General features: G+C 48.8%; 3 protein-coding genes across 9 annotated transcripts; 2 read left to right on the forward strand and 1 right to left on the reverse strand.

Moving 5' to 3' along the window:
* Nucleotides 1–366: 366 nt before the first annotated feature.
* On the forward strand, nt 367–6,079 carry Myl11 (myosin light chain 11). Of its 6 annotated transcripts, XM_048789790.1 has the most exons (10): nt 669–799; nt 1,697–1,825; nt 2,937–3,013; nt 3,611–3,649; nt 4,643–4,735; nt 4,976–5,051; nt 5,248–5,352; nt 5,443–5,521; nt 5,747–5,795; nt 5,883–6,079. In XM_048789790.1, exons 4-10 carry the CDS (start codon nt 3,647–3,649, stop codon nt 5,985–5,987), a joined length of 510 nt encoding a protein of 169 aa, XP_048645747.1. In that variant the 5' UTR covers nt 669–799; nt 1,697–1,825; nt 2,937–3,013; nt 3,611–3,646; the 3' UTR covers nt 5,988–6,079. The 6 variants fall into 6 exon arrangements, with proteins under 6 accessions (XP_048645750.1, XP_048645747.1, XP_048645746.1 ...); XM_048789789.1 differs by lacking the exon at nt 2,937–3,013; XM_048789791.1 differs by lacking the exon at nt 2,937–3,013 and having other exon boundaries at nt 682–799; nt 1,770–1,825.
* A 174-nt stretch (nt 6,080–6,253) lies between these two features.
* Nucleotides 6,254–19,236, reverse strand: Septin1 (septin 1). Of its 2 annotated transcripts, none has more exons than XM_048789788.1 (11): nt 19,018–19,236; nt 9,746–9,836; nt 9,565–9,651; nt 9,237–9,360; nt 8,803–8,937; nt 8,595–8,712; nt 7,713–7,814; nt 7,504–7,603; nt 7,118–7,283; nt 6,761–6,851; nt 6,254–6,656 (listed from the first exon to the last, which is right to left on the reverse strand). In XM_048789788.1, the coding sequence occupies exons 1-11, from the start codon at nt 19,219–19,221 to the stop codon at nt 6,570–6,572; spliced, it is 1,305 nt and encodes a 434-aa protein (XP_048645745.1). In that variant the 5' UTR covers nt 19,222–19,236; the 3' UTR covers nt 6,254–6,569. The 2 variants fall into 2 exon arrangements, with proteins under 2 accessions (XP_048645745.1, XP_015346778.2); XM_015491292.2 differs by lacking the exon at nt 19,018–19,236 and adding an exon at nt 10,014–10,129.
* Nucleotides 18,897–23,123, forward strand: Znf48 (zinc finger protein 48). The gene is made up of 3 exons (XM_015491295.2): nt 18,897–19,074; nt 19,265–19,358; nt 20,525–23,123. Exons 2-3 carry the CDS (start codon nt 19,280–19,282, stop codon nt 22,312–22,314), a joined length of 1,869 nt encoding a protein of 622 aa, XP_015346781.1. The 5' UTR covers nt 18,897–19,074; nt 19,265–19,279; the 3' UTR covers nt 22,315–23,123.
* Nucleotides 23,124–26,706: the final 3,583 nt, after the last annotated feature.

Below are 26,706 nucleotides of genomic sequence, written 5' to 3' on the forward strand. Positions count from 1 at the left end.
GCCGCCCCCTCCCTCCCGCTAGGTGCGAGCTGCCGACGCCGCGCTTGCGCACACGATGCAGAGCCGGCGGAGCAACTAGCGTCTCTGCTTTCCACGCCTGCGCGCGGGTCGGCCCATCGCGCCCCTTTTTTCTCCCGCCTCTTCAGAGGACTTGGACGAATAATAGGAGAGAAGGATCTGGGTTCCTGCCAATCGATGGAGGAGTGGGTGGAGTTGGAGGCGGGGAGGGGGTGGGTATCCTGGAAAGAGGAAACGGAGAAGGCAGAGGGCTGTAAGACCAATCAGAGGGTGAGTAAGGGAAATAGGCGGGACTAATGAAGTAACCAATAGAAAAGCGGGGACCTGAACCTCCTGGCCAATAAACATGGGTGAAGAATGAACGACCACGGAAGGGCGGGGAAGGAGGCAGGGCTGTGAGGTATGAAGAGGGGCCTGACAGCGTTCTGGCTAATAGGAATGATCAAAAAGGAGCCAATGAAAAGAGGAGTAAGCGGTCAAATTGACAGTGACATCTATTTGGGCGGTGACAGACAGCATCCACAGTCAATAGAAAGAGCTGAGAAATTCTTTAGGTCTCCCAAAATGGTCAGGAAGGGATGAGAGTTGAGGGAAGGCGGGCCAAGCTTGCGATTTATTCGCCTCCTCAGCCAATAATTGTTTTCTTCCACTTTGGCAACAGTGAAGAAAGATAGATAGCTGTCTCAGCCAATGGTAGCATTGAAGGGGCAGGGATGTTTCCCAGCAGGCGGTACCAGCCTAGTGACAGTCGGTGACAACCGGAGACAAGCGCCAGAGGGGGGTAACAGTTGGTGACAGCGCAGAGAAGGGGCGGGGGGGGGGTAATGAGGTGGCTCTTAACAAATAAGAGTGCCACGCTGCCCTTCCTGTGTCCTTTCTGGGACCCCATTCTTCATTGAGCTCTTGAGTTCTCCTCTCTGGTGGTCTCTGGGGCTCTGAGGCCCCACCATGGATCCAATGCCCTGATCCAGTACTCTCCACCTCGCTATCTCTAATTCGACTATTCAGAGTTCCCAAATTTTCAAGAGGCCCATCTCTCTACACCTTCCATTTCCTGTAGGAATCCCAAGCCCTAACTCCCTCTCTTCAGCTCCAATCTATCTGAGCTCTTCCCCAGGCCCCAATTCCTCAGATCTCATCCCTCTGGGTACTCCCCCAAATCTATGAATCCCCAGTATCATAATCTCCCCCTTATGTATACCCATTCTTTGAGGAATCCAGGACTCCAGTCCTACCCAATCCCTCTCCCTCATTGTCTCATCTGTGTTCTTCGTTTTCTGCTAAGAACCCCAATCTCATAAGCTTCTCTAAGTTGCCCTTAGACCACAAACATGAAGACCTAATCTTATGTTCTCCAACCTGCCAACTTCTAAATACCCACCTCTCTCTGATCACCATTCTCCTGAGACCCAGAGTTAGATGGCCTCAATATCCATACAGCATCTAATATCCTGAATTGCAGTCAGACCTAGCTCCCAATTTCCCAGTTCTTGTTTTCTGAGGCTCCTTACTCCTAACTCAGACCCAGATCCTGTGAACACCCTTTTAGTGTCTGATCTCCTTTTTTTTTTTTGTGATGCTGGGGATTGAACCCAGGGCTTTGTGCATGCTAGGCAAGCAAGCATTCTACCAACTGAGCTATATCCCCAGCCCTCTGATCTCCTTCTTAACCTCCCAGGCTTGACTCAAGCTTCCTGAGTACTCCCCCCACCCCCACCAATCCCCTTTTTGGATTCCTCCTCACCTCTCAGAATCTACTAATAAGTGGGCTCCTCCCTGGCCAGAACCCCCATGGTAACCATATAAGGTGAGTCAGCTGCCATCTGAAGCAGGGGAGGGAACAGTTCAGGAAGCCAAGGGCAGCTGCTAAGTTTAGGGTGGCTCCTTCTCCCTTCTTAGAGACAACAGGTGGTAGGCCCCGGTGCCCAGAAAAGAAAATGTCTTAGAGGCATTGGCATGGGGCTGGAGGAGTGGGGGAAGGGCAGAGGCACCTTCCTCAGGACATCAGGTCCTAAAGAAGGAGGAAGAGTATGAGATGGGTATCCTTCCAAACCTGGGGCTTCCTCTACCACTATTTCCCCAGACATCCATCCAGTGCATGGTGGGAACTGGGCACTGAGGCCTAGAGGTCTGGGAAAGGTCAGTCAGCCAAGGAGGTTCTTGCCTAGAACAAAGAAAGAAGCCATTGGCCATTCCAGTTGCCTAGGAGGAAGTGAAAGTGGTAGGCAGCTTCCCTCTTGGTTTCTTTGACTCCCCTCCTCTGAGGACCAGCCTCTACACAGGTACCCAGAAAAATGATCTAGAGTCATACTAGACCACATCCTTCTGCTTCAAATCTTTCCATGCTCTCCAGGCTCTCCATTCTTACCTGGCATTGAAGGTCCTCCAGTGCCTGGTCACCAACTCCTTGCATCCTCTGCGATAGACTCATAACAACTGTGGCAACCTGAACATCTGATCTTTCACTGTCCAGGCCTTTGCCTATGGCATGTCTCCTGTCTAGCCTGCCTACCCTTCTACTTTCACCTGACTTGCTTCCTCTGACCTTGAGTAAGCCATTCCTATACTCTTAAGACAGGGTGCTATGCCCTCTACTTCTGGGCTCCTTACCAGATGAGATGTTATTCTTTGCATTTATTCCTATAGCTACACTACAAATTCCACCAAGGCAGAGCCTAGTTGTTAATTTTAATGCAACATCCGTGGGATAGGAATTATGTTTCTTTCCATTTTATAGAGAGGAAACCAAGGCCCAGGGGGTTGACACACAAAGCCTGAGACCACAGAAAATCTTTCACAAAATTTCCCCTCTTTTATTGATTGATTGATTTGTTTATTTGGTACTAAGAATTAAGCTGAGGGGTGCTATACAACTGAGTTATAATCACCGGCCCCTTTTATTTTTTCTTCTGAGACAGGGTCTTGCTAAGTAGTCCAAGCTGGCCTCAAGCTAGCAATCTTTCTACCGCAGCCTCCTGAGTAGCTGGGACTACAGGTGTGTGCCAGCATGCGCAGCCTCCCCTCTTCACAAAAGGTTGTGAGAGAGCTTCCTGAGACTCCTGTTTCCACAGATGGCTCTCTCCCAACTTTAAGCTCTGCCATCACCCACATACACACACACACTTGACTATGAATCTCACAATATGGGGTGAAGCAACAAGCATACCCCCAAAGCCCAGCACACTATTTGGAACATTGCAGATACTCAATATATGCTTACTGGTTTTAGATTTGAGTCTACCCCATCCAAGGGCAGAGGGGTACAGGGGTACTCATTTCTCTCCCAGAACTGAGCCTTAGCTTGGGCCCACTCTGAACTCTGGCACATTCCAGGCCCCTTCTGGGAGAAAGATCATCCCTTCCTGCCCAGGTCCTAAGGAGACCTGCATCCCAAGACCCACTCCCTCCTCCCTCTGTGTGCTCCAGCTGCTGCTGGCCCTCCAAGAAAGGAGAGTCTCTGAGCCGGGCTATTTTGGTATCTGGGGTGGGCACCCGCAGGGCTAAGGTTACCCTGGTATGCTAAGGGCTCCCTGGGGCAGGACTATATAACCCCAGAGGGACTACGCCAGGCTGACTCTCTGCTTCTTTCCAGCTGGAGCCACTGCCTTGCCCCCAGGAGACCTAAGACATGGTGAGTGAGAATCCCCAACCCCTGGCCAGATCCATTAGACTCAGGGCAGCCTCACCCTTTGGAAAACAGTAGCAATTTTCCAATCCAACAAAAGATAAAAAAAAAAAAAGACTCCTCACTTCCTTGGTATCACTATTGAAAAACAGATAAAGTGATGGCCTAAAGGATCCAACCAATGCTAATCTGCCCAGATATTCCACTCTTAGGTTTCCGGGCCCTTTCTTTTTTTTTTTTTTTTAAAGAGAGAGGGAGAGAGAGAGAGAGAATTTTTTTAATATTTATTTTTTAGTTATAGGCGGACACAACATCTTTGTTTTGTATGTGGTGCTGAGGATCGAACCCGGGCCGCACGCATGCCAGGCGAGCACGCTACCACTTGAGCCACATCCCCAGCCCCTCCGGGCCCTTTCAAAGCCAGCTCCATCACCTCCTGTACTCCATCTTCCTAAAGTTCTGGGACCAGCCAGATGAGGATTCTCACTCCCATTTTATAAATGAGAAAGTAGAGGTTCAGACAAAGAAAATGAGTGGATCAGGGCCAAACAGCAAACCAGGAATTGAAGGATGCAGGCTGGGGGTAGTCTGAAGTGAGAAAGCTTTTACCTATTGGGTAGGATGGAAGTATGGGGACCCAGGAGCTGCAGATGGAAATTCAGGGGATACAACTAAAACAAGTCCCTCAGCCAAGAAGTCCCAAGGGAGGGAAAAGTTACTTTAGAAGAAGGGATTCAAGGATCTCTGAATCTAGCTGGGCATGGTGACATAAACCTGTAGTCTCAGCTACTTGGTAAGCTGAGGCAAGATTCCTTGAGCACGGAGTTTGAAATCAGCCTGGGTAACATACTCCTGTGTTATACATGCTTATTGGGTAATATACTCCATCTCAAATAGCCAAACAAAACAATAACAGTGAACACTGGGTCTAATCCATTGCCTGCCAGAGAGGTCTAGGGACTGGCCAATGGACCTCCTTGTCCAAACTTCACCCCTCAGGCACCTAAGAAGGCCAAGAGAAGGGCAGCAGCAGAGGGGAGCTCCAGTGTCTTCTCCATGTTTGACCAGACTCAGATCCAGGAGTTCAAGGAGGTGAGTGGGGAAGGCTGGAAGCTGAAAGCTGACCAAAGGCACCCCTGCCATCACCCACAACCCCCTCCCTGGAATGTGCACCTGTTAGGGGGAGGGAAAAGGTTTAGAATTCCTTCTTCCCCTCCCTGCTTGGGGTGGGAGAGAACAGCTGGCAGGAGGCCAGAATCTGATATGTCTGGGGTGGGGATGCTGAAGCCAGGCCATGGGGGAACTCATCTCTCCCCACCCTGCCCTCCACAGGCCTTCACTGTAATTGACCAGAACCGAGATGGCATTATTGACAAAGAGGATCTTCGGGACACTTTTGCAGCCATGGGTGAGTCCCACAGATACTCAAGATGGTGGGTGGGGGAGGAGAAATTTTCAATGACCTTGGGTTCCAACCCTATCAACTCCATCTTGGGCCTCAATCTATGTTGTAAAAAATGGGTGGGATGGCCTAAATTTATGGGAATGTACAGCCCTTGCCCCAGGACCCAACTTCTACCCCTGATTCCCTGAACCCCCTTTAGGCCGCCTCAATGTGAAGAATGAGGAGTTAGATGCCATGATGAAGGAAGCCAGTGGGCCCATCAACTTCACTGTCTTCCTGACCATGTTCGGGGAGAAGCTCAAAGGTCAGTGAGGTGTCCTGGGTCCACGGCCCCAGCTGCCCCTTCCCAGACCTCTAGGGACCCTCCAGGCTCATGTTCCCCCTGACCCCTCAGGTGCCGATCCTGAGGATGTGATCACTGGAGCCTTCAAGGTCCTGGACCCTGAGGGGAAGGGCACCATCAAGAAGCAGTTGTAAGTAGCCCCTTCCAGTTGCTCCCATCCAGAAAGCCAGGCACTGGTGGAGTAAGGGAAAAATAGGACTGGGCAATAGGATTACATTTCACAGCAAATAGTGGGGAAGGACAAAAGCAATCGAGGAGGCCAGAGTGTTCTGGAAACCAGTGAAAACGAGGATAAAGTGAGAGGGAGTGGACAGGAATCAGGGACCCAATCTTACCTCCTCCTGTCACCTTTCAGCCTGGAGGAGCTGCTTACCACCCAGTGCGACCGCTTCACTCCGGAGGAAGTGAGTTGGGGAGTGGTTGGGAGAGGCTACGGGACGGGGGAAGGGAGCACTGGGACCAGTTCGAGATGCCGGTGCGTTCTCCCGCAGATCAAGAATATGTGGGCAGCCTTCCCCCCTGACGTGGGCGGCAACGTAGACTACAAGAACATCTGCTACGTCATCACGCACGGTGACGCCAAGGACCAGGAGTAGAGGATGTTCTTAGGCTTCTGGTGGCCTAGGCTTCCAGCCAGTCCGTCCCACACCCCGATTCCCAATAAAATTCAACTGGTCTTTGTTTCTTATGGGCGGTGCTTTGTTTCTTATGGGAGGCGCCTTGTGAGAGGGACTCAGGTAGGAGGCTGGGCGGAGACACTACCCAGCAGGAAGGGAGTATCCAACAAATGAATGAATGGGTTGGAGTCCGCGGGGGAAGGCTCCACCCCTTAGACCGGTTCCCGCCAGTGAGAAGACTTGCGTGGCGCCCGGGAAGCTAAGTTTTTATTGAAGATATAGTTTGAAGGGGAGCGACACCCCAAAGTGGGGAGAGGCTGGCAGGAGCTGGGCTGGAGGCCCCTCCTGGAAGTGAGCCCAGGGCGAAGTGGGGGGCGGAGCTACAAACTCCGGGACGGGCTGAACCTTTAGCCCCGAGAACCTACACAAAGCAAGTGCAAGAGTGGGCGTGGGCCACTCGCTGAGGCTCCGGAATTAGAGGCTGGGCAGTCTAGGGCCCCGGGATTGGACAAGAAACGGACCGAAGGCGGAGCCGAAGTAAGGCCGGGCCGGGCGGAAGCCTCAGAGAGCGTCCGACTGCTCGCCCTGAACCTGGCTCTGCTGCATCTGGGCCTGCATCTTCTCCAGCATCTCTTGCATGCGGCGCAGCTGTGTGGGGCAAGATTATTGGCAGTGAAACCCGGAGACGCCAGAGAGGGACCTTGAAGAGGATCTGGGGCTTTGGGTGGAGGGGAAGCGAGGTGCTTGCTCACCTCTTCGTCCTTCTCGCGGATCAACTTCTCCGTCTCGGCCAGAGGCAGCATGGGCAGCGGGATCTCTGTGGCGCTCTGGCGGGAAAGTTTACTAGCGGGTAGAGGGAAGGGAGACAGGAATCAGGGACGGGATCTGAAATTGTAGGTTAAGGCCGGAGGAATTTGAGTCTAGGAGGCGGGGCCGTGTCTGGGAGGTTAGAGTCGGAGGCCAAGTGGGTGGAGAAAGAGAGCTGGGGGGTGGGGTGGGGTGGGGCCATGGATAGGGAGGCAGGGTCAAGAGTGGGAACTGTGCAGTCTCGAACGCTGCCCCAGGAGTGGAGATTTGGAAGCATCAAAATCGTTGGTCCTGGTTCTCACCTGCGGCTGGTTCGATCACGAGCCCCAGGCCGGGCTAGGCTCTGTAGGCAGCGGGCCCGGTAGCCCTCGTAGAGCAGATCGTGTGTCACCTCTTTCAAGTCCTGCAGGTGTGTCTGCACCAACATCCGTCTCAGGTTCAGGAAGTCGCAGTGCTGTGGGTTCTCCACTGGGGGGCGGATCGGTGAGCGTCAGGGAGTTTCCGGTCCAAACCCACCCTCAGTCACCCGGGAGTCCTGCTGCTGATCTAGCCAAGGATCCTCAGTTTGCAGCCCAAGTATCCCTCTTTTGACTCTTAGGAGTTCCCAGGACTTAGAACCCGCCCCAACTTTACATATTGGGTGCAGCTTCTGCTTGCTGCTGGCCTCAGAACTTGTGTTTGGCCTTACCCTCCACGGTCCCCCAGGAGTAGCGGCGTCCCCTCACTGGTCGGGTCCCACCGTCTCTCACCACCTCGCATGAACCGACGACTGCGAAAGGGATGCTTCCCTAGAGGGCAGGGGTCAGGAGTCACCGTGGGCTGCTTGTGGGCAAAAACCTCAGCCTCCATCTCCACACCTAACCTCTGCTCTGCCCTTTCCTCCTCTTCCTCTCATACCTTCATCTCAGCATCCTGTCTCTTGAAGTCTTCATCCTCATCAGAGTCACATTCTGGGAACTGGTAAATATTGATCTCCTCCTCCTTCAATTGGTCCCGTATCTCAGAGGAGAAAGATGCAGAGAGAGTGAGATCCACAGGCCATGAATGACAGACATTGCATGGCCAGACACAGTGAGATACAGAGACATCTGGTAGTCAGAGAGACAGAAAGATGGGAATGACAGAGATGGTGAGAGACAGACATACAAGATAACGTAAAAACAAAATCAAGTCACAGTGATGATAAATAGGATTCTAAGAGCAGACATAAACAGACCATGAAAGACCTGAGAGAAACAATAGTTTAAGACTCTGAAGAGCTTAGGGTAGGAGATCATCAGCATCACAAGGCCAGAGGGATGTCAGGGGTCATCATGTCCATGCCTTTGCTCTTAGGCCTTTGCTAAGTATCTAGCCCTGGGGCTGTATATCCAGCCTGTCACCATCCAGGGATTGAACCCAGGGGCACTTCACCTTGCCAAGGTTATGGGGATGAGAAGTAGTTCCTTTGGCTTTGGAGTTGAGATCTTCCTGCTTCAGCCTTCAGTGTGACACCAAGCCCTGTTTCAGACTGGCTTGTGTGTGTGTGTGTGTGGTGTTGGAGATTAAACCCAGGGCCTGGTGCATGCAAGGCAAGCACTCTACCAACCGAGCTATATCCCCACCCCCTCAGGCTGTTTTAAACTTCTAAAGACATGGCTACTTCTGGCAGCTTGCTGCCCACCTTTCCCGAAAACTCTCCCACAGTGTTCCAAAAAGACTACCCTAAGATCAAAGAAGTCAAAGCTGAGATCGGTCATGACTTTTGGCTTCACTTGGGGCCAAGGACACCACGCACACCTTCTGCTTGAGGGCCTGGGTTTCCTTGGGCATCAGGGCATCTGCTTTGCCAATGACTGGAATGATGTTGACTTTCTCGTGCACCGCCCGGAGGAAGGCCACATCTAGGGGCCGGAGCCTGCACCCAAAAATTAATCAGGGCCCAGTCCCAGAAAGCCTCCCTCGTACACTCCCCAAGGCCCCCAACCCTTAGGATCCCCCTTCAGACCCCCGGCCGAAGGGTGAGATGAAGTAGAGACAGCAGTGGACCCGGGAATCCTGGATGTTCTTCCGGTTCAAGCCACTCTCGTCCCTGAGATACTGCTCAAATTGCTCCTCAATGAAGCGCACCACAGGCAGCCAGCTGGGGTAAGGAGAGAGGACATGTGTCAAAGATCAGAAGCCACACAGGCAAGGAGACAAGGCTGGCCAAGTTATGGGGATGAGAAGTAGTTCCTTTGGCTCCATCCATATATCAAGGGAAACTGGTGGGGGTGTTGATGTGAAGTTAAGAAGCATACTTTGGGCCAGATGGCTTCCAGAAACAGGTGCCTCATTTTGAGTCAGGGAACCAGGTCAGACCAGCCCTGCAACTGTCCCCTGGGCCTCCACACAGTAGCTGCTTTGAGAGGCTCAGTCCCTGTCACTTTCCCTCCTCCTCACCAGTCTGAGCAGTCCACAGAATCCCCAAAGCCAGGTGTGTCCACCAAGGTCAGCTTCACCTTGACGCCCCCCTCTTCAATCTCCACACCCCTGCGCTCAATGGTCAATGTTTGTGTCAAACGAGCTGTGGGGGAAAGGAGAGGACAGAGGATAGCATAGGGCTCAAAGCAAGACTAATTTCCTTTCCCAGTGTTACAGTTGCCCCATCCCCTTTTCAAGGGAGGAAACAGTCTCAGAAAAGCAGTGGGCACTGAGTGAACTTGAAGGAAGAATGTAACCTAGGGAAGGGGGTCAAGGGCACTGCCTGGAGATGGCAGCAGGATCTTACCGCTAGCCTCTGGCACTTGCCGATCCTCATAGAGGTTGGTGAGGAACAGGCTGTTGATAAGGGTGGATTTCCCCAGACCTGACTCCCCTGTGGACAGGACAGGCCAACTGATTAGATGAGGGGACAGCCAGGGTCTTCTGAAGACACCTCCACCCCAAGTCTCTCTCTAGAGCCTCCAGACCTGCCACCATGAGTGTGAAGTCAAACCCCTTCTTGACGGACTTGCGGTGCAGCTGGTTGTGGAGCGCAGCAAAACCCACATACTCCTTGTCCTGTTGGGGGTGGGGGGGTGATATAAGACTCCTGAGAGTGGCAGGCAGGACCTCAGTATCACCTGAACCCAAAGACTTGGAAAAGTCAGCCTATTATGGGTCTACCCGGGTCTGGGGACTGTGTGGGGGTAGGGGGTTAGGCTGGGGATGCCTAGCTTCCTGGGCACAAGGACTCACCATGGCTCCGCTAGCTGTCTCTGCACCTGCTATCACTCCCCACTTCCTCTGGTAGGGCAGGAAGTTGAATGCAGCAAACAAGGGGGCGGGCAGTTATAGGAAGCTGAGATGCTCAAACCAGCCCAGACCAGAGAGGTGGGGAAAGCCAAATCCAGGAATACCTGGACCCGAAGCTTCAACCCCTCCATTCTCTACATGCCTTTATTCCAAGCGCCTTTGTCACCAGGGTGCCAGGTGATATATGGGCAGAGAGGAAGGAAGCAGGCTGCTCTCTTTAGCAGGTGTAACAAAGTCTTGCACAAGATAACAAAAATGTTCCTAGGGTTTCTGATGGACCAAAACCCATAATGGGATTAGAAGTAGAAGGGGCTATCAGACAATGATGCACACCTGTAATCCCAGCAACTCAAAGGCTGAGGCAGAAGGGTAGGTAGCAAGTTCAAGGCCAATCTTGCAATTTAGCAAGACCCTCAGCAACTTAGTGAGACCCTGTCTCAAAAATAAAAAATAGGGCTATGGTTGTAGCTCAGTGGTAGAGTGATTGCCTAGCATGTATGAGGCACTGGGTTCGATCCTCAGCACCACATAAAAATAAATAAAGAAATTGTGTTCATCTACAACTAAAAATATTTTTGTGTGTGGTGCTGGGATACAACTAAAAATATTTTAAAATATAAAATAAGGGCTTGGGAAGAGCACTTGCCTAGCATGCTTGAAGCCCTGTGTTTGATCCCCAAGACCACCAAAATAAATAAATTATATATATATTATACACATATATATGTGAATTTTAAGATAAAAATTCCTGGGAATATAGATCAATGGTAAAGCACCCCCACATTTAATACCCAATGAAAAAGGGGGAAAAATTACAAAGGGGCCCCGGCACCATAAAACAAACAATATTGAAAGTAAGGGGCCATCAGTTTTTTGGTTCATGTATTAGACTTTTTCTCCTCCTGCAAAGCTGGAGATTGAACCCAGGACCTCACACACTAGGCAAGTACTCTTCCACTGAGCTAGAACCCATGGACTTTTTGATGTTTTTGGTGCTGTGGATCAGTGCTAAACATTGAGCTCTACCTCATTCCCCTAATAGATTTTCTTCTTAGTTGTTGATGTACCTTTTATTTAATATATTTATTTATATGTGGTGCTGAGGATCGAACCCGGGCCGCACGCACGCCAGGCGAGCGTGCTACCGCTTGAGCCACATCCCAGCCCCAACATTACAAAGCTCTTGACATATCATATTTCATACATTTGATTCAAGTGGGTTATGAACTCCCATTTTTATCCCGTATACAGATTGCAGAATCATATCGGTTACATATCCACGTTTTTACATATTGCCATGCTAGTGACTGTTGTATTCTGCTGCCTTTCCTATCCTCTACTATCCCCCCTCCCCTCCCCTCCCATCTTCTCTCTCTACCCCATATACTGTAATTCATTTCTCTCCTATCAATAACTTAAAAAATATTTTTTAAAAAATCTTAAAAAACACTCCAGGTCTTTGAACACCACTGTCAGAGAGAACTTATTTCAGAATTTTGGCCAAAGAACCCCTTGATCAAACCCTTCAGAGACTCCCCAGTGACCTCAGAATCAAATTGGAGCTCTGGCCTGGCAGACAGTTTCTGCCACCAGTCCTCATCACTCCATCTCTGTGGCCCAAACATACTGGCCCTGCCCACATTTTCTGTACCAGGAAAACACCTCTTCCTCTTTCAAGGGGCTCTGCCTCCTGTACAAAATCTGCCCCAGCTACTCCAGACAGAGTCCTTCCCCTCCTTTAGACTCCCCAGCACCTTTCAGAGGCCCCTAAAAACCCACATGTAAAGGCTGGGGCTGTAGCTCAGTGGCAGAGTGTTTGCCTAGCATGTGTGAGGCACTGGGTTCTATCCTTAGCACCACATTATAAAATAAAATAAAGGCATGCTGTCCATCTACAAATATTTTTAAAATTTTTTTTTTAAAAAACCACCTGTGCTTACCTGTCTCTGCTCCCAACTGAGCTCTCTGAGGGCAGAGATCATGTCCTCCCAATTTCTGTATTCCCCAGTGTCTTTAAAAAGATACTGATGAATGATATACTAGATGCATGGATTCTTGAAAGAATGAATAAATGAAGGTCGTCAGAGGCAAAGGCTGGGAGACTGCAGGACACGTAAAAGGCACCTCATCTGGAAGTCAGAAAGAACTCTCCAAACCCCAATGCCTAATATTTACTTGCTGTACAAACTTGAGCAAGTTACTTAACCTCTCTTAACTCCAATTTCCTTGTGTAAAATGAATTACACATATTTAAGTTTTGCTATCAGAATGCCTGTGGGTGCTGGGGGTGTTGGGAGAGGTGGCACATGCCTGTAATCCCAGTAGCTTGGGAAGCTGAGGCAGGAGGATCAGGATCTTTAGTTCAAAGCCACCCTAAGCAAAAGTGAGGTGCTAAGCAACTCAGTGAGACCTTATCTCTAAGTAAAATACAAAATAGTGCTGGGGATGTGGCTCAGTGGTTGAATGCCCCTGAGTTCAATCCCTGGTACCAAAAAAAAAAAAAAAAGATTCACCCAGATCGTCATGTATATATCTTTTTTATCTCTCTTTTTTTAATGGTCCTGAAGCTCAGACTCAGAGTTCCACATGCTAGGCAAGCACTGAACCACATCCCCTGCTGCCATGTGTTTACTTTATCCTTACTTAAAGTTCATTTCTAACACTGTCTCCCTTATGTAACCATAGAAAAGTTGCTTCTCAGTCTGGGGATGTACTCTTGTAGAATGCTTGCCTAGCATTGCTAGGTCCTAGGTTCAATCTCTTGCACTACCAAAAAGAAAAAATTGCCTCTCTGGGTCTTTCTCTCACAGGAACTTCCTTGTAGGTTTTGCAAGGTACATATGACTATAGAGACATGCAGTTATTTAGAATTGTGTGAACTTACTAGCTATGTGACCTTGGATGTCTTACTTTAACTTCTTGGTGACTCAGTTTCTTCATCTGTACAACAGTACCATTAATAATTCTCCCTTAAGCTGGGCTCAGTGGTGCATGTCTGTATTCACAGAAGCTCATTTGGGAGGCTGAGGCAGGAAGATTGTAAGTTCAAGGCTACCCTCACAAATTAGCAAGACCCTGTCTCAAAATATAAAATTAAAAAAGTCTGGCTGGGGGCTGGGTTGTGACTCAGAGGTAGAGCACTCACCTACCATGCTTGAGGCATTGGGTTCGATCCTCAACACCACATAAAAATAAAAAATAAAGATATTGTGTCTACCTATAACTAAAAAAAAAAAAGAAAAAGAAAAAAGAAAGAAAGAAAGAAAAAAAAGGGTTTGGCTGGAAGCCAGGCTGATGGTGCACTCCTGTAATCTCAGCGGTTCAGGAGGCTGAGACAGGAGAATCGAGAGTTCAAAGCCAGCCTCAGCAATGGTGAGATGCTAAGCAATTCAATGGAACTCTGTCTCTAAATAAAATACAAAATTGGGCTGGGGATATGGCTCAGTGGTTGAGTACCCCTAAATTCAATCCCTGGTACCAATAAAGAAAAAGGTCTGGCTGGGTGCAGTGGTACATGCCTGTAATTCCTGCAGCTCAGGAGGATGAGGCAGGAGGATTAAGAGTTCAAAGCCAGCCTCAGCAATTTAGGGAGGCCCTGAGAAACTCAGTGAGACACCCTGTCTCTAAAAAAAATACAAAAACGGGCTGGGGATGTTCCTCAGTGGTTAGGTACCCCTGAGTTCAATCCTCGGTATTCCCCTAAAAAGGTCTGGGGATGTATCTCAGTGGTAAAGCACCCTGGGTTCAATCCCCAGTATCTAAATAAGTAAACAAATAATTTCCCTCATGGGACATGACCAAGATTACAGCAAGCCGGATGTTGGTGGTACAGGCCTGTAAACCCAGTGACTTGGGAGACTGAATCAAGAGAATCCCAAGTTCAAGGCTAGTCTTGGAAACTTAGCAAGACTCTATCCAAAAAAAAAAAAAAAAGCCGCTGGGAATGTAGATCAGTGGTAAAATGCTCTAAATTTAATCCCAAGTACTGCAAAAAACAGAAAAGACAGACTACGGCACATGGGTTAATACGGGTTAATACACAAAACTCTTAGAATAGTGCTTTGGCATATGAGATGAGCTCATGCAAATGCTAGTTATTATTATTACATGAGCTGAGCAATATGGTAGTTCTGCCAGCTAATATCCAGTGACTGCTCTTGTGGATTAGTTGCCAAGGATCCAGACAGGGTGAATTAAGTCAGCATTTCAGTCCTCTGGGGAGAGAGACAGCCACAAGTAGGTGTGACTCACAGCATTCATGCTAAAAGTGCCAGAAGAGAAACAGTATTTAGATATAAAGGGAAGAGATGATTATATCTTTCCCACTCTACCACAGCCCCTCCTCCTCCATTTCTCATCAGACTGAGCAGCCCCAATGTCTTAGTTAAAACTCTGGGAGGCTAGGGATATATTCAGTGGTAGAGCATTTGCCTAGCATCTGGGAGGCCCTGAGTTCCACCCCCAGCACCACAAAACAAAACAAAAAAACCCCTACATCACTCTGAATTCCTCTCATTCTCACCCTCCACAAGTATATCCAGTTGATTTCCATCAAAAAATTGGTCTCCTTTTCTCCATACCTTCCAACCCCTGCCCTGGGTTCAGACTCTGATCTTCCCAGAATTTTTTTTTTTTAATTAATTTTTAGTTTTCAGTGGACACAACATCTTTATGTTAATATGGTGCTGAGGATCGAACCCAGCGCCCCGCACATGCCAGGCAAGCGCACTACCGCTTGAGCCACATCCCCAGCCCTTCCCAGAATTATTGAACAGCCTTTAAATAGCATGCAAGCCACACATGATGGCACATACCTGTTTAACTCAGGAGGTTGAGGCAGAAGGATTGCAAGTTTGTGGCCAACCTCATCAACTTAGCAAGACCCTGTGTCAAAATAAAAAAGGACTGGGAATATAGCTTGGAAAAGTGCCCAGTACCCAGAAAAAAAAATAGAAGACCCGTTTTTGCCACTTTGTATGTATGTTCTGTGCTATTTTTCGGTGGCAGGGTGGGGGGATACCAGGGATTGAACACAGGGTTGCTTAAGCACTGAGCCACATAGCACTGAGCACTGAGCCCTTTTTATTTTTTGAGACAGGATCTTGCTAAGTTGCTTAGGGCCTCGCTAAATTGCTGAGGCTGGCTTTGAAATTTTGATCCTCCTGCTTTAGCCTCTTGAGTCACTGGGATTACAGGCATGCACGCCGCCGCACAGCTACTTCACATTCATTTTCTATGTAGCACTGTTCTTTTTGAAATCATTCTATGATTTGATAGACACCAACACAGTCATTATCTACTAAATTTTCCCATGTGATGCTTCTGTATTGTTTTGGGTATGCAGAAATCCATTCTGAATGTATTCATAGCAGACCACAAATTTGGCAGAAACAATACTGGTGAGTGAACAGCAACACCCATGCTTCTTATCCTGCTTTAAACATAATTTTGTGTTTGTCTTTGTGGTATTAGGGATCAAACCTAGGGTCTCATGTGTGGTAGGCAAGTACTCTACCATTGAACTGTACCCCTAGTTCTTATAATTATTTTCAAACAAGTCAGTTTGAAACTTAACTAGCTTCTTCAAGCAAATGCAACTTTAATTCATTAGGAGCTCCTGGGGCTAGGCATGGTGGCACACACTTGAAATCCCAGTGGCTCTGAGGCTGAGGCAGGAGGATCACAATTTCAAAGCCAGCCTCAGCAACTTAGTGAGGTCCTAAGCAACTCAGTGAGATCCTACCTCAAAGTAAAAGAGTTGGGGATGTGATTTTTCCCCCTGGTTCAATCCCTGGTGAAAGAAAGAAAGAGAGAGAGAAAGAGAGAGAGAAAAGGGAGAGAGAAAGAGGAAAAGAGAGAAAGAGAGAGAGAGAGAGAGAGAAAGAGAGAGAAAAAGAGAGAAAGAACTCATGGAATTTCATCAGCTGGAAGGAATGCCAATACAAACAAATGATTTTTAAACCAAATTTTCCTTCCTTGCCATATTACATGGCCTATCAATCTACCCATCTGACTTTTCTGCATTGGTATGAATGGAAAAAATGAACGTTATTGGTAACATCTTGAAATTCACTTTTAGAATGCTTGATCCCACCTAATTCCAAATCTGTCACTATGGTTTGGGATTTCAATTGAATTGGCTCACATGATTGTGGTGGCTGAGAAGTCCCACCACAGGCTGTCTGGAGACCCTAGGATTCCATTGGCATGGTTCAGTCTAGGTCCAGAGGCTTCATCTTGGAACCAGAGACCCTGACTCCCAATAGGAGGCTGACCACCTGAACTCTTCTGAGGCTGAACACCTGAAAAATGCCTGAAGTGCTGGTGTTAAGTCCTAGGGTCCAAAGGTCAGCCAGTCTGGACTTCTAGTGTCTAGATAGCAGAAAAAAACTCTGTCCCAGCTCTGAGAGAGATCACTCACCTTCTGCATTTGTTTCCCTTCAGCCTATGTATGGGATGAGGCCTGCCCATTGAGGGCAGATCTTCCCCACTTAGTCCACTTGGGTTCATACATTCATCTTTGGAAACATCCTCACAGACACATCCAAAATAATGCTTTATTAGGTTTCTAGGTGTTTCTTCTGCCCAACATGATGCAGCTATTCTGCTTATAATATAAAACTGGGTGCAGTGGTGAATGTCTATAGTTCTACCTACCCAGTAGCCAGTAGAATGAGGAGGATGATAAGCTCCTTGGAGCCAAGTTTGGGACCAGCCTGGAAAACACACTGAAATTTGGTCTCTTAGGAAAAAAAAAACAACACACTAATTCCTTCCCAGAATTCAGTATTTTACTGCTTTTTTTTTTAAATGCAGTCCTAGAGACTGAACCCAGGGGCACTTTATCCTGGTTTTTTTTTTTTTTTGGTGCTGAGGACTGAGCCCATAGCCTTGTGCATGCAATGTAACTGCTATATCAACTAAGCGTTTATGTATATCTTTTTTTTTTTTTAAATATTTATTTATTTATTTTTAGTTCTCGGCGGACACAACATCTTTGTTGGTATGTGGTGCTGAGTATCGAACCCGGGCCGCACGCATGCCAGGCGAGCGAGCTACCGCTTGAGCCACATCCCCAGCCCGTGTTTATGTATATCTTGAAACAGGATCTCACAAAATTGTCAGGCTGGCCTCGAACTCGCGATCCTGCTGCTCCAGTCTGCTGGGATTACAGGTGTCTGCCACCAGGTCTGGCTCTTTTTTTAATTGGCATTGCAGTTTTCACGATTTCCACTTTCTTTCATGATTTCAATATCTTGGATTTTAATCTTTTAGGATTGTGATTTTCAGATTTTTATTTTTATTTATTTATTTTGCATTGATGGGGATGGAATCCAGGGCTTCATGCATGCCAGGCAAACAGTTTACCACTAAGCTACATCCCCAGCCCTGATTTTTAGGATTTTAGACTTTAGGGATTTTGATCTTTTGTGACTTCAACAATCAGAAATATGGGGGTGGTTGTTGTCTTTAGGGATTATGATCAATATAAAGCCTCCATGTTTATCAGACAAAGACCCATGTATTAGAACTTTTCCAGCTCTCCTACACTATCTTGAACAGGTTGGTGTAACTGTCACCCTTACAGTTCTCTAACACACACCCCCACCCCCCCTGTCCTGGGGATCCAATCTGATTGCATGCTAAGCAAACTCTCTTTATTTTTAAAGATTTGTGTGCTTGCCCATTTAAACTGATAGTACTCCAAGGACAGATCTGGAATTTGTCAACTGCTTATGCCAATCATCTAGTTGAGCACTAAGGCTCATGTGAAGAATATTTAAAAAAAAAAAAAAAACCGTGGTTACCCCTCCTCATCATTGGCAAAGGGGCTGAAGACATCTTTCAGTCTCTTTTCCCACAAAAGCAGATCCTGGAAGCATGTTTCCAGGGTCCTGGGTCCCCTAACTAGAACACAGCCCCAGCCAGGGCCCCACCAGGATGGAAAAAGGGTTTATTTCTTCAGCCTCTTTCTGGGCTTAGTTTTGCAGGGTTGTCAGCCTGTCCCCAGTCTTTCTAGCAGCTTCTTTCTTTGTGTCTCTGTCTCTTTGTCTCTGCCTGTTTTCACTGACTGCTGTCCTTTGTTTCTCTGACTCTGGGTCTGATTCCCTCCACGCTGCTTGCTTCTTTTTCTTATGGCTCCTAAGACTGCTTCAATGCCTTTATAGCTATCTCTTATATCTTTCTACATCTCTTGTTTCTGGTGGCAAATCTTTTGCCCCTGTATTTTTAATCAGCCGAGCCCTTTTTGATTCAGGGCTTTTACATTAAGACTGGGTGAGTCTGGTTCAGGGTCTATTTGGGAGCTGCAGGTCTGATTGCATCTGCCCCCTCTCCCTAGCAGCATTTACCAGACGTTCCCCTCTAGTCCCTGCTCCTGCCTCGGTCTCCCCTAGCCCAGCCCCCACCGCGGTCCTCGGCCTCTCGGACCAGCCGGGCTTTGTTTCCAGTGTCTCAGCGCCCCGCCCCGCCCCGTCTGGGGTCTCCGCCGCCCTTTGTCTGCCTTGGTCTCTCCCCCACTCCTTTCCCTGGGTCCGTGTCCGGATTCCTCTTTCTTTGTCTCTCCCGGGCTAGGGTGGCTGGCGCTGCCCGCCAGCCCCCGAGGTCTGCGCCGGTGGCCAGAGACACAGCGACATTTAGGAAGAGTCTTCAGCCCTTATCACCCAGCTGCAGCCCAGGAGGCACACGGTTAATACCACCGAGTTCGGGCCACTGTCTTCGGCTTAGAGTAGCCCACCCGGCTGCACGCAGCCACCCGCGGGCCACAGAGCTCCCGCCAACACCGGCATCCCTAACTGGCGTGCAGCTCCTCCCAGGTCCTAGAGCGGCTCTATACGCCCCAGCGCTTCCGCTTCCCGTCCCCGCCCCCGGGACGCCTGGGACCGGGCCCCCTCCCGTGTTGGCGCGGATCCCGCATCTCCGAGCCGCCGGTGGCTCGGGTACCCGCACCTTGCAGAGGAACTTGGGAGGGCACCGGGTGGCTGAGCTGGAGGCGGCTGACGAGGTGAGAGGGACGGCTGCGTGCTGGGAGGAGGAGCAGCAGGTGCAGGGGTGGCCGGTGGCGCCGGCGGGAGTTACCAGGAACCGCGCCCGGTGTCGGGTGCCCGCGCCGGCCGACAGAGGGCAGCGGCAAGGTCCGCGGGCCGCACATGGTTGTGGTGACCACAGGATTATGTGTCTGTCCCCTTGCCCAGGGCGGCGTACTGGCGATGGAACGCGCCGTAGAACCCTGGGGTTCGGATCTCCATGGCCCAGAGGAGAGGGAGCGGTTAAGAAGCGCCCGCACAGGTGAGAGCCGCGGCCGTGCGCTGCACAGACAGGTAATAGCTGGGTGGGGACTCCAGTGCTGGGCTCTGCCCCACCGAGAAAAATTGGTCGTAAGCTGTGTCTCCAAGGAGAGAGGGGGAGGGGAGCAGAAACCAAAGGAAGGAGCCAGCGTTTCTGAGTACCTACTGTGTGCCAGGCCTTTATGGGCATCTTCTCAAGGACTCCTCCCCTCCCCCACAGTCTTCACCTCTGCCCTTTTCTCTCCAGTGATGCACTCTGCAGGCAAATTGATCCAATTCCAGATCTAATCCTGTCTTTCTACTCAAAAACCTTCCTAGCTCCCCCCTGGCTACTAATTAAAGCCTTATACTTAGCCTAGCATTAAATCCAAATCTTGCATGCTCAAACTAGTCCCAACAACCGTTTCCAGCTTTATCTTCCATTCCTCTCCACTATTTTCTCTGTGCTGTGAATGCCATTCTCTGTCTCCTTGTTTCTTCTGCTGTGACATCGCACAGCAATTGTAGAAGCCCTATAATTGTTCTGAACCCACAGTTATAATTACTGATACTTTATCTCTCCCACCACCCCTAAGCATCTTGAGAGATGTATGTGAGAAGACACAGGAAGACTGAAGTAATAAATTACAGAATAGGCTAATATAGCAAAGTACAATAGAAAGAGCAAATACCAAGTTTTCCATATAAAGGCAATAAAACGTGGTTGGGTTCAGACAGACCTGAGTTAAAAGCTGGCTTGGCTACTTTCTAACTTAGAACAAATCACTTATATTCTCTGCATTTCCATGATTGTAAAATGGGGATAGTAACCTAATAGTATTACCTTCTAGGATTGTTTGCAAGGATACAGTATTACTTATTTTTATATTTGCATATATATTTGCATATATAGTTAAATATATTGGCATATATTTAGGACATAGTAAAAGGAAGTCATTACCATTGTTATTGAAAGGCACAGACAATAAGTGCTTCAAAAGTTCAGAGGAGAAAGAGATCCATTGTCAAGGAAGTCTTCCTGGAGAGGTGGTGGGGTGTGTAGCTCAGTGCTGTAGAAGGATTGCTGAAGGCCCTGGGTTTCATTCCCATCACTCCCCCCTCCCCCCACCACACACCAAAGAGGCTAAGCCAAAAGGTGAGAGCTACAATTCCTTTTTCTTTTCCCAGGTCTAGGGAGTGAGAATGTGGTGATTTCTCAGTCAGATGTGTTTGAACACACCCCACCAGAGGAGGATGACTTGGGGTTCAAGGAAGAAGAAGATTTGGCCTCAGGTCATGAAGTAGGAAATGATTCTCTCAAACCTGAAGGTATCCAGACCTGGGATGATTTATGGGTTCAGAGAGAGGGACTAGGAAAGCCTCAGCCTCGGAATCGAGGCCCCCGGGTCCTGGGAGAACCACGCTGGGGCCAAGCTAGTAGTGATCGAACTGCGGTGTGCGGTGAGTGTGGCAAGAGCTTCCGGCAGATGTCAGATCTGGTAAAACACCAGCGGACTCACACAGGGGAGAAACCTTACAAGTGCGGGGTCTGTGGCAAGGGCTTTGGAGATAGCTCAGCCCGCATTAAACACCAGCGAACTCACAGTGGTGAGAAACCCTATAGGGCCCGGCCACCAGCCCAGGGTCCCCCAAAGATTCCACGGCCTCGGATACCTGCTGGTGAGCGCCCCACTATCTGTGGTGAGTGTGGCAAGAGCTTCCGGCAGAGTTCTGACCTGGTGAAACACCAGCGAACACACACTGGTGAGAAGCCCTACAAGTGTGCCATCTGTGGCAAGGGCTTTGGTGACAGTTCTGCCCGCATAAAGCACCAGCGGACACACCGGGGGGAGCAAGCCCCCCGGCCAGTGGTGCCCCGCCGGCAGCCATCTCGAGCAGCCACAACAACTGCACAGGGACCCAAGGCCCAGGACAAGCCATATATTTGCACTGATTGTGGCAAACGGTTTGTGCTAAGTTGCAGCCTCCTGAGCCACCAACGCAGTCACCTGGGGCCCAAACCCTTTGGCTGTGATGTGTGCGGAAAGGAGTTTGCCCGGGGCTCCGACCTGGTGAAACACCTGCGGGTGCACACAGGAGAGAAGCCCTACTTGTGCCCTGAATGTGGCAAGGGCTTTGCTGACAGCTCTGCCCGGGTTAAGCACCTCCGCACACACAGTGGCGAGAGACCTCATGCCTGCCCAGAATGTGACCGCACCTTCAGCCTCAGTTCCACACTTCTTCGCCACCGCCTCACTCATATGGAGCCCCAGGACTTCAGCTTTCCAGCTTACCCTGTAGCCCCTTTGATCCCCAGCCCACCTCCACCTCCTCTTGGCACCAGCCCCCCACTGACACCTCGAAGCCCTTCACACCCTGGCGATGGGCCTTTTGGCCTGCCTGGCTTGGAGCCTGAGCCTGGAGGCCCACAGGCTGGGGAGCCACCCCCACCACTGGCTGGTGACAAGCCCCACAAGTGTCCCGAGTGTGGCAAGGGCTTCCGCCGAAGCTCTGACCTGGTGAAACACCATCGAGTACACACTGGGGAGAAACCCTACCTCTGTCCTGAATGCGGCAAGGGTTTTGCTGACAGCTCGGCCAGAGTCAAGCACCTCCGAACCCACCGTGGTGAACGTGCCCGGCCACCACCACCATCTACTCTCCTACGGCCACATAACCCACCTGGCCCAGCACCCACGGCTCCTCGACCTCGAGTCCGGGCCCAGCCTTCTGGACCCAGCCAGCCCCACGTGTGTGGCTTCTGTGGGAAGGAATTCCCCCGGAGCTCAGATCTGGTCAAACATAGGCGCACACATACTGGGGAGAAGCCATACAAGTGTGCAGAGTGTGGCAAGGGTTTTGGTGACAGTTCTGCCCGTATCAAGCACCAGCGAGGGCACCTGGTTCTGAGGCCCTTTGGGATAGGGGATGGTCGGGCAAGGCCTCTCAAAGAGGAACCACCAGTGGGACTAGAATGATAGGGTCCAGGGAAGGTGGAAGCCCAGGAAACCAAAGGGAGGGTTATCTGCTGCTGAAGCAGAGTAGAAAGGGCCTGGGAGGTGGTGGGAGGGAAACAAAGGGGAAGAAATGGGAGAAAGGAATGAATAGATAGAAATTGGAGACCATAACATTGATGCTCAGGAAACTGTCCTGGCTTGGTGTTAGGACCTTGCCAGTATGGGCTACACCCTCAACTTCTAGAACACTGCCTAGCACACAGTAAGCACTCAGTAAATACTAATTTGAAATTTAGAAACTGGCCTTAGCCTGAAAACTCTTTAAAGAACCCCAAATTCCTGCTGCTTGACTGATAAGAACTACTCCTCCCAAACTTGCCATGGGAGACCAAACACCCTGAATCAGTTTGTTTGACCCTATGAGGTGCAGCAAAGGGAAATCTGGAATTTACGGTGTCAGATGAGGCAGGGCATCTTGATCATCATGATGGGGACAGTATTGCTGTGTGGTAGGTAGATCCCACTCCTAACCTTGGGTCACTGGACATGGTCTTAGCCAGGAAGAGCACTCTTGGATAGAGCCCAGATCTATGTCCCTTGAGGACCTGGACCCACCCTGACACCTGGTCACTGGTGAAATAGCAGGAGGAGTGTTCATGGCATCCAGCCTGAATGCCACATCCAGGTTCTGGTGGCCATCAGCAGAAATCAGCTGATTGGGCAAGGGCAGGACTAGAGAGAGGAGAAGCCCCAGAGGCTAGGGCTGCTGCAAGGCCTGACAGCCACATTTTCATGTGTCTCCTTACTAATAAAACTGTTTCTTGTCTGAGGCTTGGACTCTGTAGGGGTGTGTGGTTGTGTATACACGTGTACGTACATGCAGGACAAGGGTTGAAAGAGTATAAATGTGACACCACAGGCAAAACCCTCAAAGGATTTGTAAACTTGTGTAGGTCCCTTGTGCTCTTTGTCCCATTAAATAGGTTATCCTGGCAGGGTCAGCCACTTTCCTACCCTTCACAGTGGGTTTTAAAAGGGCCACCAGATTCAGATTCGTCAACAAATGCCAGAGGCCTAAGGTCTAACAGCCCATAGGCAATAGCCTGGAACATGATACTTAAAAGGAAAATTGTGCGACGCTGAGGGAGGGAGGGCAAGATACGGGGAATGGGTGGAAAGTGGCTGTTAGCCTAAGTGTTGCAGACCCATGTAGCCCAGAAAGTCCCAACACAGATGCACGGCCTATGGGGACACTGGGAAACTCCGCTTCCCTGGGGCGGAACAAACACCATCTGGTTGCAAAGTCCAAAGGAAGGGTTAAACAGGTTGCTTTCTAATCCCTTGCAAAGGACAACCGAATTTACCAGCACCCATCGCATCCTCAGGAGCAGGGCTCCGATTCCTGATTCGTTCCAAGGAGAACGCCAATAGGGAGGAAAGAAATAGAGGAACTCCCCTGATTGCCTGGGAACTAAAAACATTACGCCCCTTCATTCTTCTAAGCAATATTTGATTGCTTTGCAAATTCTCCAGTCCGGTTCTCAGCTAATGGTCGAGCGGGAATAGTCCTGGGTAGAAGTTCACGCGAGATTTTAGCCATCCGACACGCTGCCCTAGAAAGCAGTGAAAGCTTACTGTAAGAAAGGCCCTACCGATCCTTCCACCCCTGCCAAGTAGTGCACACGCTGAGTACCCAGAACTTTGCGTCCAGGGCGGGGATTCTAAGCAACTTCCGGCTAAATGTGCACCGGTATCCATTGGCCTGAATGGAGTCTTTCGGCGATTTTGGAAGATCATCCTTGCTGTTTTCCCTTTTTACTCTATCAGTTCGGCTTCCAAGCTAATTTCAGTGAACTTGGTAAAACTACATCTGGCCAATTTACATCCCCCGCCGCCGCCATGGAAAACATTTGCCCTATCTTCCCATTCCCTCTCTGTGAAGCTTAACACTTGATTGGCATTCACGGCTTAACATTTGTGTGGTTTCAGCTCTGTGCCTTTTAAATTTTGTTTCCTTTGTTGGGGGATGTGGCTCAGTGGTAGGCTAGGTGCGGTGGCGGTGCCTGTAGACAGGATGTTCTCTTTTACCTAGGTGTTTGAAGCCAGCCTATGCAACAAAGCAAAACCCCATCTCTCAAAGAAAAAAAATCAAATAATAATAAGAAAAACAAAACTATGGGAGATGATTTGTTTTATGAAGAATAAAAAGAACGCACGAAGTCCTCAGGGATTCAAGATGAAGTCAAGGGCTGGGGTTGTGGCTCAGTGGTAGAGCAGGTGTCTGGCATGTGTAAGACCCTGGGTTTGATCCTCAGCATCACATTTAAATAAATAAAATAAAGGTCCATTGACAATTAAAAATAATAATAAAAGAATGAAGTCAAGTTCCAAATTCAATTTTCTACTCCCAGTCCTAGGAAGGACCTAGTATCTATAGATTTCACCAAATGCTTTTATGAAGGGTATCCCTGAAACATGATCTGCTCTTCATAAGAGTTTACAATCCCATAAACTCCTTGCCAACTGTCGCATTCCCTCTTTGAAGGCCCTTCACATTTATCCCCTTGGCATTTATCTCAGAGAGGCCTGCACCCAATGCCTGTTCCTCTCAGGGAGTTGTTCACTCATTCCACTACTCTTCTGCCAGAAGACCTATTGTCCTTTTGCCTACTGTCCTTTTTGTGTGTTCACAGATGATTCATAATTATATCAATTTTGTTTTTAACAGTGCTGGGGATCAAACTCAGGGCCTTGCACATGCTAAGCATTTTTATCACAATCTATGTGACTGTGTGTGTGTTTTAGTTACTGGGGATTGAACCCAGGGTCTCACTAGGAAAGAACTCTGTCACTGAGCTACAGCTGCAGCCTTATCACAATCTTCTACTCTATTGAGTATGAGACTCTCAAGAGCAGAAACCACATGTGATTGCAAACAGATAACTGTACATGTTTGCAGAGCAATTGGATGGAGCCCCTCTTCCTTGTGTTAGTAACAGTAGGTGCCTCCTTTCACTTGCTGAGTCTCCTCACTGATTCTCTCTGCCTTTGTTGGAGATGCAGCTATTATCTGATCCCTACTTACTGCATCTTGTCTACTACATTTACCCTTGCTAGTACACTCAGATCCAGTAACACAAGTCTTCTATTTCTGAGGCATGTAGAGTTCCTTTTCCTTTTCTTTCTTTTGGTGGTGCTGGGGATTGAACCTAGGGCCTTGTGCATGCAAAGCAGGCACTCTACCAACTGAGATATAGCCCCAGCTCCTCCTTTCTCTTTTTTGAGACAGGTCTTGCTATGTTGCCTATGTTGGCCTTGAACTCCTGTGTTCAATCAATCCTACTGCCTTAGCTTCCTGAGTGGATGGGGACTATAGGTGCATAACTCAGTACCTGACTTAAACATGCCAACTTTTTGCTTCAAGGCCTCTGCAGTTCTGTCTCAAACATTCCTCCAGATTTTCAAATGGTTAACCTTTCTAATCATTCCAGGTTCATATTATTTCTTCAGAGATGCCACATTAAAGAAACCCTCCAACCATAGCCACTCCCTATTGGATCATCTTGCCCTTATTTTTTCATAAATTATCATATTTATTTGCTTATTTACTTTTTTTTTTTTCATGGTGGAATCCAGAGCCTTACACCTGCTAGGTGAGTGCTGTATGACTGAGCTACACTCCCTGTCAGGTCTCACTGCCTGAAAACCAACAAATAAAAGGGCTGGGGATGTGGTTCCGTGGTAAAGTGCCTCTGGGTTCAATCCCCAGTACCAAAAGAAAAAAAAAAAAGGAAAAAAACACAAAGTAGTTTTGGAGGAATCTCGCATGTGATATTTGGACATTTTCCCTCTTCTCTCAGCTCTGTGGAAGAACTAAAATTTGAGTAGATGTTATTCCAAACTCCAAATTATGCCCCAGGCTTTGCAGATGGATGATCCAGTTGAGTCCTGCATCTGCCACGAATTTCCTTGGTATAATTTCATTCCCAAGATAGAGTTTAATGCAATAGAATAACAAGCTTGGACTCTGCTGCTTATGAGATGTGAGACTTTGAGCAAATTACTTAGGGCTGAGTTTTATCATTGGTCAAATGGAGATATTGATCCCCATAGGACTATTGTAAAGAAACAACATTGTAAATACTTACTGCGTGTTATTTCTTTTCTTCCATTCTGAATCTTGGATGCCCCAATTTATTCATAAATTGGGAGAATTAGGTACGTACTGGCTTGTTCAAGAGAAGTGGGAAATTTCTATATGTAATATTCCAACTTTTTCTTTTCTTTTTTACTGCTGGGGATTGAACCTAGTCATGCTATGCAAATACTCTGCCACTGAGCTAAGCTCCCTTATCCCACTTTTTTTTTTTTTTTGGTTATAGGTGGACACAGTATTTTTTTTATTATTATTTT

Source organism: Marmota marmota, unplaced genomic scaffold, assembly GCF_001458135.2.
Source record: "Marmota marmota marmota unplaced genomic scaffold, marMar, whole genome shotgun sequence".
Classification (NCBI taxonomy): Eukaryota; Metazoa; Chordata; class Mammalia; order Rodentia; family Sciuridae; genus Marmota; species Marmota marmota.